We start from the raw sequence: 14,725 nt of genomic DNA on the forward strand, positions 1-14,725 counted from the left end.
AAAGGATGAAATTTTCCACTTTCGCTGAAGACAGATAATACATCTATGGTATGGCTTCAGAGGACGGTCCTGCTGAAGGGAGGGGCCACATGTTCTGCTCGCATAAATTTAAACGAAGGAAGAAAGTGCAGTGTTTATTTGGCTGCACTCGCACACCCAGGAGGAGCTCTGTGGCATGGAGGCCCTGCTGGCTTCCACTCGGCCTATCGAATGACAGCTCAGCTCTCCACTAATCCAATCAGAACAGCCCAGCCAAGGACGCCTCGCACAATAAACAACACAGGAGCTCTGCACTTTAGCTCACCATATAAGGTGTGCTGTACTGTACCAAAAGATCATAAAAAGCGATTCATGATGAAAGAAGGCTTTATGGGAGCTGCAGGGGGGGGAGGCTGGTCCCCCTGGATGGGGTTAAGGGACGTGGAGCCAGGTGACACTGTTCCGATGTGACGATCACCAGAGCCCTCCTGAGGGAGGTGGCAAGGGGTGAAAGTGGTGGTGGTGTGCAGAAACGAATTGCCCGGATTTCCCCCCAAAGAGGAGAGACAACAGTGGCCTGCAGCATGTATGGATGCAATGACACAGGATACATACAGGTCCTGTGATACCTCCATACTCCTGATGTTACACAGTATCCAGGGCATGTAAACCAGAAGTCACTGCTTTGATTCTCAGGTTGAGCAGTGCCATTGTACCCTTTAATGAGATACTTGACTCAGTAAATATCCAAATATATAAATGGATAACATATAAAAAAAACTGCATCTGTTAAGGAAATGTAATGTAATGCGTCAGTGAGGAAAGGGTCAACCTGTTTCAGTCCAACTTACTGCTAAATGGTTCAGCCTCAGGGCTTAGCCTATCTGTGATAGGATGACCTTTCTTAGCCAAGTTCCAATCACAAGTGCTGAATTTCCTTGAGTTATTTCAAACAAAATGCACACCACACACTCTCGAGGGCAAAAGAAAAAAAAAGCAGAACAAGCCATGCCTTCAAAGGGAAGAATGAATAAATTAGCCACATGCTAGTCAGAGCAAGGCTCCTTACACACAAGTAGAACCTGTGCCACCGTTGCCAGGGGCAGCAAGAGGTTGGACCTCAATCACCCGTCTCAATAAATATTTAAGCAGGAGCTTAATGCGCCTGGAATCCAAGTTCCCTGTGAAGCCTGAGAGGGATTTACAACAAATAAATTAACTGTAAAGCACTGCCAAGAACCGCTGCTATTGCTTGGATACTTCTGGGTTTCCTCAGTTGAGCTTTGCATAATTTAATTCCCATAATGCACCCCGTGGTTAACATATGCTGCACACCTCAGTGTCTTTAACTCGGCAACCCTATCCTCTTAGAAGGGTAGTGAATTCAGTCTTGTAGGAACATTGGGGACATTGCAGGTGTTTTGTTGAGTGAAGCACTTAGCTGGAATTGATTCAGTAAATATTTAGCCATGTAAGTGAATAACATAACAGTAGCAGTGTAGCATTGGTAAACCGCAAGACTAGTAACTGAAAGGTTGCCAGTTCAATTCCCTCTCTGGGGCACTGCTATTGTAACCTTGGGCAAGGTATTTAACCTAGACTTACCTCAATAAATATCCAAGTGTATAAATGGATAACATATTAAAAAGTAACCTATGTAAGTAGCTTCAGATAAGAACTGCTAAATGTCCATAATGTAATCTAATGTAAAAATGCAACAGAACTTAGGAAGTGGGGCATTAGTGGATGAAAAATGCAGTATAATATGACTGCTAGCGTGACATTTTGGTTTTCTCCAGGTGAATCTGCACCACAGTCAGGACGCCCGGGCCGAGAAGCGCTTCTCCTGGCTGGTCCGCCGTGTCCTCAGGGGATGGACCACCCAGGGCGATGGGCGGGGAGTGATGGAGTCATCTGGATGCCACTGGCATCCTCTGCCTTCTTCCACCGGCAGCAGGGAGACGTGCGCACGGAAAACCCCTCAGCAGACATTCCCGTCTATAAGCACCGAATGAGGAGGGGGGGGGACCAGAGGGGGCAAGAAAAATGGCCTCTCCAGCCAATCGACACCCAGTCTGCATATGCATATTTCTTACATATGGGAGACACCTGCACATGGGAGTCTATCTTTAGGTCCATCTTTAGGTTAAAAGTCTACTCCCCTCAAGGGTAATCAGATTAAAATCAAATCAAAGTATCAAGACAAGTGTGTCTGAACAAAGGGGGGGGGGGGGGGGGGGGGGGGGGGGGGATGGAAGCTGGAGAGTCAGGCTGGTTGCGGTCGGGCCATGTGTGGTTATTTAATGTCAGGGTCATGTTGCGGTCAGGCCATGTGCAGTTATTTAATATTGGGATCACAGCAGGTCTGATTTCACGGCCGTTGCTGGGTAATGTTCCCCCTAGCCTGCGATGAGAGAGCTCCGCCTGTCATTCAGACCGTGGTCGCGGCTGTCGTTGCCCCAGTTGGCACCTGGCCTCCTCTTCACCTGTCAAGGCCTTCCTCCGGGCCCTCAACAAACCCGCCCAGTGGGCCTCCTGTGACCTTTGACCCCTGTGCCTGTAAGATATACACGTCAGAGCTTGCGTTGCATAAGCCCTTCTGATGTGGCAGCAGTTTTATTAAAGCTGCATCTTAATGTATTAACTGCTATTCCAAGCTGGATACTCGTAAGGTGATAAACAGAACAAGGGTGGTATACTCCACACTGCTCGGCTAGTTCTGTAGCACAGCGATGTATGGACTTTATACATTACATTATTGGCATTTAGCAGACACTCTTATCCAGAGTCTACAATTTTTATATGGTGCCCACTCATACAGCTGGATGTTTACTGAGGCAACTGTGGATTAAGTACCTTGCCCAAGGGTACAACAGCAGTGTCCCAGCAGGGAACTGAACCGGCAACCATTCAGTTACAAGCCCTGCTCCTTACCATTACGCTACACTGCCTCCCTTTAGGGATGTAAATTTTGAAATGCCGCAAACCCCCAGCTGACGCAAGTAAGGTCCCATGGCCTTTGTGATGTCGTACAGTCATGATGCTCTGTTCACTGAAATCCTTATTTAGGGTCAGGCTGGTCATTCTGTAGATCTGTTTAAGAGCAGAATTCAGTTCTACCTACTGTATGTCTAGCTCAGATAGATCAGACAATACTTTTCTTCACAATCAGAAAAGACACAGCCAGTTATTCTTAAAATAAACTTGGATTTACAGTCTCATTCTCCTTTCAGGACAGCTCATAACTGTTGCAATGAAAGACCAGCAGTTTCCACTGACCGACAAAACTGGCTGGAATTCAAAAAGGATTAAATATTAAGCTGAATTGCACTGGAAATGTGTTTTTCCTTTCGCTGTTTGATGATAATATCCTCCGACTCCCAGTCTAATATGAACGCCCGAGCTTTGGCCTTTTCAGATGGAAAACCACTCAAGTCTGAAGCCAAGCTGAGAAGAGTTGAAAACTTCCTGGTCATTGTGGTCTTGTGCTAATATCTTCCAAAGAATTCAACAGAGCTACATTAGTACTGAGACATAAGTATTTGAATCTGAAGAAATGCCTGTTTTATGAAGTCAGGTCTTGAAACAAGGCCAAATTGCATTCTTTTTCATTAAAATATACTATTCATTCTATTCAAATATTCTATTCAAGTCCAGCTCAATCATTTCCATATGAACTCCTCAATAGGACCGGTGCTTGGTATTGATGGCAGTTGATTTAGATGTTCAAAAAGATTCATATTTTTCTGCTCATTCTATGTTTGACTCAAGACATTAATATGGAAGCAAGCAGAGAGCCAGTAGTCTACAAAATGTAGTGCCATGAAGTATGAATATGAGATCAAAATCTTTAAAAAATTACTGAAAATATTTCTGACAATTTTTGTACCGCATTGTCATACAAGGAACAATGATATGACAATGTGCTCAAGAGTGTGACTTTTGTTACCTTGGTTCTGACTGTGGCCACAGAGGGATTGCTTAGCAGTTATTCCATTCCTTTTGCAAATAGTTTATAGTGCTAATGGTTTCGTATAATTGGTCGTTTCAGTACACCTGGTCTAGCAATTTGGCACCGATTATTGTTCCTTGACAGTGATTTTCCAGGTTTTTCAGCTGGAAACCAGCACACCCACACACACACACACACACCAACGCACAGATACAGACACAGACACAGACACACCTACACACATGCTTGTGCGGCCAAAGCACTGAAATAGCTAGCCTGCAGCAACTGTTAAGCAGTCAATGAGGCAGAAAGCAGCCCTCTAAGACCTTCTGCGTGTCCAGTGCGGCACCTGTAGCAGGCACTCTAGTAAGGCTACAGCACAGGGAAAGTTCAAAGTTATGCCAGTGCCTGATGCATAACATAACAATGGGTATCCCCTGACGCTCTGATGCGCTGAGAACGACACACCCAAATCTCGATGTCTCCCTACATGCCACTCCCATTCCCTTGCAAGGAGAGCACAGAACACAACCTTGTGCACTTCATTTCAAACAGGCGTCATAGCACAGAATGTTCCAATGAAGAGTTATGATATTTCAGGCAGACACTGGTGTTATTGTTTCGACCGAATCGGCCCAGTTGCATCAGAGAGCAAGGTTACACAAAAACGAGCAGACATTGTGGAAACGCTGTATTCGGACATGTGCACTGAGATTGTTTATTTACTTTGTAACTGTACGCTGACCGACCTCCTCCTCCTACATAGGTATAATACAGCTTCACAGCATTAAACTCTGACCTTGTCTGAAGCTGAAAACAACAACATATTTTCTTGGTTTAAAATGTTAACTTCAGTACATAACCCAACAACAACCCAGACATCTCTCTGAAGCAAGTAACAGCTAGCATACATTTAACAATGAAGGATGCATTATATAATGCAACAACAGGTATATCTGCTAAATTCACATTTCAGAACCACCTGTAGATATATACCGTTTTTCACATTATTTTCACTTTGCACTAAAAAGTGGGCAGTTACCAGTGAGTTACTGTGATAAATCAATATGAAAAAATACTCGTGGGGTGAACTGGTGATAATTTCTCAGCGAGGTACCCTGGGTGTGCTTGAATGCTTTAAAAATAAAGGCAGAGAACCCCACATTAAAAGATACCCTCTTTCTCGGGTTCTCAGACAACTATTGCTGTCACGCTGAGACTAATAACAGGCCAAGACAGATGAGTACTGTCAGATTCATTTTCAAAATTTTTCATTTAGAAAAAAATCCATTCAATTCCTAAGTAAGACCCGTATCACATTCTGGGGTAATGTCAAATCCCATCTGACATTTGAGTGGAGCGCAGAGTTGCAGAGTCAAGTCGATACCAATTAGTTCCAAGTAAAGCTCTGGCAAAGGCAGAGGTTTGTTTAAAGTGAAACCTAAGCACCCAGAGCTTGGTAACACTTACAAACACACAGTGAAAATAAACCAGTCCCAAGAGACCCATCGCTGGCACTGAAGCCTGAGTGCTGTTTGCTTCCTAACGTGTTTCGCTCAATGCCAAAGTCACGCCATTAATTGCCTGATATTGATTTTAAAATAATATCCAATCATCAAAGTTGTTTCCTTATCACAGTGAATTCTGAAGCCATGTTATTTTTTATGTAGTTGAATGTTAGAGCTGTGGTGTTATTGGTTTATACTGTGCTTTAGTGAATGCTTCAGTCATGTTATTAATGGTTTATTACTGTATGTAGCTGAATGCTGGAAAGTGGTTATAACAGTTTATTACTACATTTTGTTCACAGCTACAGAGTACGCAAACAGGGGAAAGGAGTAGAAATGTCAGACGAAGCTTCTACTGTAAGGAATGAGAGCAGACTCTGCCTTTTTTAAGTGCCATCATCTTGATAAAGTTACAGGAATGAAAACAAGAAGGCAGTACCCCTAACCGGCAGCAGATCCTCCACGCTTCTTACACTTAAAAAGAACTACAACCTCCAACCTCCAAAAGTATTTCCACCAATGTCCCCCGAAGCCACAGAAATGCCTCAACCCCCAGTACCCATCATCCACCCCCCCCCCCCCTCCCTCCCCACACACACACACACACACACACACACACACACACACACACACACACACACACACACAGGTTGTAACCCATCTGTGCCCTTCCTAAATCATACCCTTTGTCTGGACATCATTAACAAGGGTAGAGAGGGCTTTGACCCCTTCAGAGAGGAGCTCCAAATGGGGGTAAGCATGAGAAAGGACCCTCTACCCTGGAGCCAGGAGCTTCTGCAGCCCGGAGACCATCTGGAGTTCCTCCTGAAGAGATGGAGAAATACAGAGCCTTTCCGTCCCGCCAAAACGATTCCTAAAGTACCTGCCAGGAAAAAACCCCACAACTTCTGTCTTCTCTTTTTCTGCCTAACATCTCCCATGAGTGGAGCTGAGAACACAGTCCCATTTAAATCAAAATAAAAAAACGCACCACACCCAAACCGTTCAATCTGCTATTTAGCTCTCAAATGTGTCCGGGCCACATCACAATCTCAAATATCAATGCTGCAGTTCCTGTCTCCGGTCATAGTATTTCTCTCTAATGTCTCCTTTGAGCATAACAGACCAGCACAAAACACATTTAAGTCATGAAATTGAGGCAAAATGAAGACAAAGGCATAACTGGAATTTAACTACGGGGATTTGATTTGATTTCAGCACAGTCACCTTTGACATTATAAGGCAAATCTCTCAATGCTGAGAACTCAATAATATAGCCTTTTTTAAATGCCAGAGATACTTCAGGATGTGGGTGCGGATTCCTTTCGATGACCAGAGTTTAATGAGCCTCCACGCTTCCTTGTGGCCCAAGGTCCACATCTTGGTTCTGTGACCACAGCTGAACCACACATTTCTTTATTCTCTCATGGAGCCGTGCTTAAGCATTCAGCAGCCCAACCACAAGACATCAACAGAGGACAGAGAGAAAGAGAGACAGAGACAGAGTGAAAGACAGACCGAAAAACTCACAGAGAGATCGAGAGATGTGGGAAGCAGGGAAGGAGAGAAAGAGAGACAGACAGAGACAAAATGAGCCTTCTCTCCCCTCTGTTCCAGAAACAGAGTTTCCTCTCAAGCACAGACCCGCTGGCAGCTTGCCGCATGGCTAACCCACCAGCCACGCCAGCCAGCTCAACAAGGTCACTCACCCGCCACTCATTCACATACATCACTGAAAAGTCAGCTCTGAGAAAGAAAGCGAAGTGGAAGGCCACTGCTGCGGATGGGAGGGTTGAGCAGAAATGCGCAGGCAGCCCGAACACCATCCACGCACGGCTTTGCACGTCAGTTGGCTGCAGCTACAGGCACAGAGCAGGCATCCAGAACGCATCCCATCCTCACCACCGTGTGGGCTTCACTGAACTCCCATGCCATTCACTAAATCAGCTGTCGGTAAAGGCAAGTCAACCAGTTCAACCACACCAGCGTACAGTTACAACCAGGGAAAGTGAAGCTACTGAAACCACGCACCCAGGAACAGAGCCTAGAAATCCCCCACCCGAGCTAAAGCCACAATGCCCAGGGGCTGGAATGCGTGTCCGCGTCGCCCACAGCACGGATTAAAATGCTACTATGGTCAGCCCTCCTGGGAACAGTACGGCCCATTCTACTGATAGCCAGGCCTCGATGCAGAGCAGCCTTCTTCGTCAGCTTGATTACGAGTCAGTGACATTTCTCGGTGACCTGTCCTGGCAAAACATCACAGAGGGAGTTCAGGCTGTTTGAAACAAAGCTCAAAGCCAGAGAAGCCGATCAAAAAAACAAAAAACCCAGCAGTCAACCATGATCAACCATTTGCTGTGCATTATCAAGCTATAAAATAACGGCGCCACTCTCAAGACAGAGAGCTGTGTTAATGTTTTACATGTGGTTGACAGATGGTTGGAACGAACATTAACGGTTCTTTAACTGGTCTTTACCTTTGAAGGACAGGAAGAGTCTCGGCACTGGCTGTGGGAGGCTGGAGACACTAGTGAAGAGAAGCAAGAGAGCCAAGATCATCCCGCATCCTCTCGACCGCAACATGACCCCAGCTGACCAAACCACCACCCCCTCTGGCCGTCCCATGACCGCCGGGCTCAGGAACCACACCCAGACCACAGTGCCTGCAGCGTCAGGGGAGAAACAGAGACAGTTTTTAGAGATCATATCCATGTTATTGACCCATCTAAGTAAAAACATTGGCCATTAATTCAGATTTAAAACTCCAAAATGAAACACTCTGTGCATTGGGCTGGGCATGCATTTTCTTTTATGAACTGTTGGCTCAATGTTTTTTTTTTCTCTTTCCATTTGACGGGAAGAGCAAGCTGCATCATTTAAAGATCATGGGTGTTCTCTTTGCCAGATTGAACTATGACCACACATGTCATCAGCAGTCACCGCTGGGGACTTCTGTGTGCTCCTGGACTCCTGCCATTGTGACATTTCCAACGCTAATTTTGGACTCCATTGGCGGTCTCTTTGGAGTTTCATAGATCAGAGTGATGGATTTGGACATGCTGTCTGAATCATTGCTGCTGGTCAGCGTTTTTGTTTGAGAATTGCACACTGTTGGTCTTTTGGCTGTGGTTGATTATTTTGCAACCTCACATTGTTTGTATTATAAACAAAATTGCTCATAATCCTAGGCATTAGCGGAAATTATTTCTTACTGTTAGTTATTTGCAACCATTAGACAGCAACCCTTAACAACAATAATAAAGTTTGGCAAAATATTGCTTATGACCCTTGTTAAAGGGTGTGGGAATGTACAGCACAAAAGCTGTGAGTTGTGACACACTACATGTTGGTCAGAACCATAATTTAATTTCACCTTTACTGATTCTGGAGTATTGTATCCTATCCATCATATATTCCCAAGTGAAAGCTTGTCTTTGCATGTTGGTTTTTATGGGAACAGATTCATCTCATACCTGCAGCCAATCACCTGATGCGACATGATTAACAAAGTCTTCAACAAAAGCAAGTACAGGAAAAGAGACACATCAACGTCTAAACATTATTGAGCAGCAAACTGATTACTGATTAGTCAGTCAATCAATTAGTCTATTATATATAGTATTCATACATACATACACACACACACACACACAAACAAACACACACACACACACACACACACACTTCAGTCCACATCTTGGCTCATGCCTTGTAGGTAAGACTCATAAAAAATTAATATGGACCTTGAGGAAGAAACCTGGTCTTTAAAAATCAGTGAAACCTTCAATTTAGGATGCAGCTGCAGGTAAGGCTCAGATGACAGCGGAATTTATAAGGCACTGTAGAGACTTACAAAATGAGAGGTACAGTAGAGAGCTGGGCAGAGGGGCAGGGGTTTTGTGTGAAAAATGGAAACAGATTGAAAGCCCATTGGCAGTAGTGTCATGCTACACAGTTCTCCTAAGGATATCCCAGGACGAGGCCCCTCATACAGTGCAGTGGATGTTAGCCTCACAGCTGCTAAAGTCATTGCAGGAAGCTCAGCATGTTGCAAGCAAGTGCCAGATATCATTACCCTGAGATAAGACACAGCCTTATATCCCAAGGCACTAGAAGTTATTTTTTGGCAGCTTTACAAACTACTGTAGTGATATGGCATGTCACATTGGGGGCGACACAGTTATACATACAGCTATATTACAGGCAAATGAAGCACTTAATTGCCTCCTAGTGATCTCTTCAATATCCCAACTGTGTAACACTACACGCTTATCATGAGGAATGAACCATAACTGATAAGTCAGAATAGAACATACTGTAAATGTCCCAGTTTCATTTGTCTTGAAGGGCTGAAAATGGAGAAGGAATTCAGTTTAAATCCTCGCAGGAAATTCTGAAGTGCCACCTAGCTTTGTCAGAACAAAGAAACCCAACTTGAGGGAAATTAGGAGGAAATCATGAGAGAGAAAAATATTGTAATTATGTTTACTGTGTGTTCTTTGGCTGCCCTGACTAACTCACTTATACATTGTGTTGTTTGCAGTCTGTTTAAAATACCAAGAATGGAAATGCAAACACATGAAAATAAAGGCGTGCTTTCACAAACTGTTTTTTTCAGATGGACACAAGTGCACACATTGTTGGTAATTACAAATCTAAAATTACTGGATGTTATTGTGAGCGATTCTAGTCTGCTAATAATGGCTTATAAAAATGTACACAGTCTGGCCTCTTGAAAAGTAAATGGCTTCCTTTGTTCCTTTGTCTTGTTTCTTGGTTAAAGGTAAATATTTCATCCAGGCTGACTGCCACACCCAATATGAATGAAGTACATAAAATAGCAATAGCAATAAAAAATAAAATAGCAACATTAATTAAACACAGCTTTGTTAACAGCTCTAATGTGTATAGGAAATGAAAGACTCAGTGTGAGACAGTTTAGCCTGGCCTCTACAATATCACTCACATCTGCACATGTCCTTTGAATCAGCTGCTTCTTTGATATAACAGTCCTCCACACAAACTTGAGATTAGCTGCCTGAGAAAGAAACCACACAGGCTGCTGCAGGACGTTCAGATCCACCCTCTACAATATTGCTCATACCTTCCACCTCGTACGTCTGCACAATTGACTGGCTCTATGGCATCACCCAGACTTCCACCCGCACTGTGAACAGCCATACCCCGTCACTGAACAGGCAACAGCTCACTGAAAATGCTCACTGAAACTCCCACACATATGACACAACCTTCACTGACACAGAGAGACTCCCACACACGCAACACAGCAATCACTGGCACAGAAACTCCCACACATATGACACAACCCTCACTGACAGAGAGAGACTCCCACACACGCAACACAGCATGACATAGAAGCGTGGTATGACAGCCTTTACACAATCTCTCAGATCCCACTGAATTCACGTTAAGGTAACCCCAGCAAGATGAACCATCAGACTTTCTGGTTATCTACCCTTATACTGCAGCACTGCCTGGAATTACAATGTTACAAACCACTGTCTCACTATCCAAGTCCTCCACCCAAGAAGGAACCAACAGCCTAAAACTGTCAAATTAAATCTTAACCCATTATAATAAAAATTAAGAAAATTTGGTCATTGGTCATTCTGTGGCTGTTATATAGCATTTAACCTTAATACTCTAAATTGTATATACCATATTTCAGTTCACATTGATAAAGAAAACCCCTCATTTGTGGAGCTGAAGTAGTAGCTGTAATAACGGCAAGCACTTATAATAATCATAAGTCAAAAGTCAAAATTGTGTTAGTGATGTGAGCTGCCTCTGATCAGTGCTTAATATAATCCAACTGCATTCAAGTATGATGCATGAACCACACTGTAATGTAATTAAACTGAATTAACGTATGATGTGTGATGAGTAAGAGAGGAGAAACACAAAACATTATGAAAAAGCGCAAGAAAAAAAAGTGTATTATCAAATAGGGACATGCAACCTGAGAAACTGATACAACAAAGATATTCATCCTAATATTATATTCAATTAATATTAGATTCAAGTCCATTAAATGTGTCAAATTTCATAATTAAAAGTTAATGTTAATTTAAGAAATTATTTCAGCCATTATTATTTTATTATACACAGGTCTACTGGGCTGTACACCTGTTAACAGCTCCCCCCCCACCCCCACCTCCTATCCATGCAAATAAGCTGGTTCGTATCAGTGCAGCGCTGGGACAGAGGCTGTCTTGGACCCACCTTTGCAGTCTGTGACCGGCTCAGCTCTGGTCCTTTTTCCTGGTTCCTCCACGGACCCAGTCCCCTCGGGTTCCCGTTCCTGGAGCTCTTTACTCCACCGCAGTGCCAGGTCCCCTGTGAGCTCCCCAGAGAGCGGAGAGGCAGGCGAACGCTGCTATCCCATAGAGCACAGAGCAGCCTGGAGGACAGGCAGGAGTGGAAGACAGAGGGAGAGGAGGGAAAAGAGGGAGGTCTGGTTTCCTATTACTTTGCCTTCTACTTACCCCCCCTCCCTTCTATCTCCTTCACTCTACCGCTCTCTCCCTCTCTCTAATTTTCTCTGCCCTGGTCTTTCTCTCATTCTCTCGATCCCAGTCTCTCTCTCCCTCTCTCAATGTGGCGGGATCACTCAATCTTTAGAGCACAAATGCTGGCCCTGTAGAGGAGTCCCACTCCTACACCACAGAGAGAACAGAAGGGGGGGGGGGGGGGGGGGTCCCACTATACCAGCTGTGTACAAACTGTTTAACTATTGCTGCCCATTAGACAGTGCTGGAGGAGAAAGTCCTTTTTCAAATCAAGAGACTTCAAATAATCACATGAGAGGCAAGGGCTAAGGCTACAAACATTAAAATGGATGGTTTACATTCCAAACGAGAAATCAATTTGGGGATGACTGCTTGCACCATTTATCAGTGCTGGTGTCAGAGCAGCACTCGGATTCACAATTTACCTGTTTTATTGGTAAATTAAAGTGAGATCACTGAATTTTCGTATTCAAACACGTGAATGCAGTCAAGGCTACATGACACGATCAACTAAGATGCAAATGTCAGTTTGCAAGGCACAGAGAGAGAATGGGGGGGGGGGGGGGTCGGGGGGGGGGTCGCTGAAGGGTGCTGAAACAACAGGGAGAGAAAAAGAAAAATCCCAAAATCCCAGTGGTGGATTATGACAAATGATTGACCTCAGAAAAAGAGAAAGGTCTCTGTGTAATTGTAATTACAATAGCAATGTGAGTGTCAAGAGGATGCATACTGTATCTCCACACCTACATCTGTACAACACCCTTTGTAGTAAATACACTAACCATGAACAGCCATCCCTCTGCTGTTTAATACAGGAATCAATGAACCGCTTTCAGTGTTCATCGCTCATGGCACTTTCCTCAAAGCAAATAAATTCCTAAAATAAATAAATAATAAAAAAATATCCCAATCAAAAAAAGGACGGAGATGCCACCCATCATCCTCGAGCCAGCCAATAATGTGACTGAATCAGTGCTGCCACAAACACTTTTACTTTCATTGTTTCTTTGTTCTTTGTATCTGTGTAACAGTCCACACATTCTGGCAGAAGGGCAAACGACTGTAACTTGATAGCCGTATTTCTGCGCCTTCATCCTATGATTATCGCTTTATTGTTGCAAATCAAACAGCAGCTCACACCTCATCTCTCTTGGGACCAGTTCAGTGAGGCAGGATAGAGTGTACGACTCGAGCAGGGAGCTCTCGCTTTACGACTCCGGTGTTCTCCGCGTCTTTGAGGATCGGGTACCCCGAGCAGTGGAAATCCTTTCTGGGTCGCGGTGCGAAAGCGCGTCCAGACACACGGAACCCATTTCCTCCCCTCAGACGGAGGGGGACCGATTCACGCCTTCCCAATTAAGTTGTCAGGTCTGCAGCAGAGGAGAGAACAGCTCACGGGGCAATAAAACGCCACACGCTTGAAGCGAAAGGGGAAAGAGCTTCCTTTCCCTATCACAGAGCAGACACGCAGGAGTAAATTACCATAATAACACAAACACAGTGGACCCCTTAAAGCCTGTCAGAGACCGGTCTAATAGAGCGCAACTGTGAACAATGACATAATTCCTGAAAACAGGGAAAACTGCATCAGATCAGCTTTGATTCCTGTAATATACCCTAGAATCCACAACTCTCTATGACTGTGGCAGATACTTAAGGTTTATACATTCACCATATGGGCCAAAAAACTGCGCTGTTCATTCATATGTTAAAAACTCTTATACGGTGCAACATGCCTACATTCTTACTTAAAACTCACTTCCACAGAAAGAAGTTCAAGTTTTGGCTCAACTTTCAGAGACAAGATGTCAACCTGGCACGAACAGCAATTCGGCACTTAGTCATAAAATTCGTGCTCAGTTGATGAAAATGACCAAATGCTGTCTGCTTTTATAACAAATGCTTTTATGTGCTTAATCTAAATTGGGAAAAAATCCTGTTACTGTGTCATTGTTACATGTGTGCACAATGTTCCCCGTCATCTCAACATCCTGTACCTATCTCACCTGTAGCCACTGTCCTTTACCTGTCTCACCAGCGCCCCCAGCCCTCTACCTGTACCTCTCTCTCCTGTACCCCCTGTACCTGTACCTCTCTCTCCTGTACCCCCTGTACCTGTACCTCTCTCTCCTGTACCCCCTGTACCTCTACCTCTCTAACCTGTACCCCCTGAACCTGTACCTCTCACCTGTACCCCCTGTACCTGTACCTCTCTCTCCTGTACCCCCTGTACCTGTACCTCTCTCCTGTACCTCTACCTCTCTCACCTGTACCCCCTGTACCTGTACCTCTCTCTCCTGTACCCCCTGTACCTCTACCTCTCTCACCTGTACCCCCTGTACCTCTACCTCTCTCACCTGTACCCCCTGTACCTGTACCTCTCTCACCTATACCCCCTGTACCTGTACCTCTCTCACCTGTACCCCCTGAACCTGTACCTCTCTCACCTGTACCCCCTGAACCTGTACCTCTCTCTCCTGTACCCCCTGTACCTGTACCTCTCTCCTGTACCTCTACCTCTCTCTCCTGTACCCCCTGTACCTCTACCTCTCTCACCTGTACCCCCTGTACCTCTACCTCTCTCACCTGTACCCCCTGTACCTCTACCTCTCTCACCTGTACCCCCTGAACCTGTACCTCTCTCACCTGTACCCCCTGAACCTGTACCTCTCTAACCTGTACCCCCTGAACCTGTACCTCTCTAACCTGTACCCCCTGTACCTGTACTTCTCTCACCTGTACCCCTGCCCTGT

The 14,725-nt window shown here is 44.7% G+C and overlaps 1 protein-coding gene across 1 annotated transcript in view; it reads right to left on the bottom strand.

Moving 5' to 3' along the window:
* LOC118771792 (semaphorin-3C-like) overlaps positions 1 to 11,739 on the bottom strand; it is a 32,257-nt gene extending 20,518 nt beyond the window's left edge. Inside the window, exons 1-2 of the mRNA XM_036519830.1 lie at positions 11,686 to 11,739; positions 7,920 to 8,105 (exon numbers count right to left, since the gene is read on the bottom strand). Of these exons, the coding sequence (XP_036375723.1) occupies positions 7,920 to 8,067 (148 nt within the window). The 5' untranslated portion in view covers positions 8,068 to 8,105; positions 11,686 to 11,739. The remainder of the gene's footprint in view (positions 1 to 7,919; positions 8,106 to 11,685) is intronic.
* Between the last annotated feature and the right edge of the window lie 2,986 nt (positions 11,740 to 14,725).

This window comes from Megalops cyprinoides, chromosome 25 (genome assembly GCF_013368585.1).
Source record: "Megalops cyprinoides isolate fMegCyp1 chromosome 25, fMegCyp1.pri, whole genome shotgun sequence".
NCBI lineage: Eukaryota > Metazoa > Chordata > Actinopteri > Elopiformes > Megalopidae > Megalops > Megalops cyprinoides.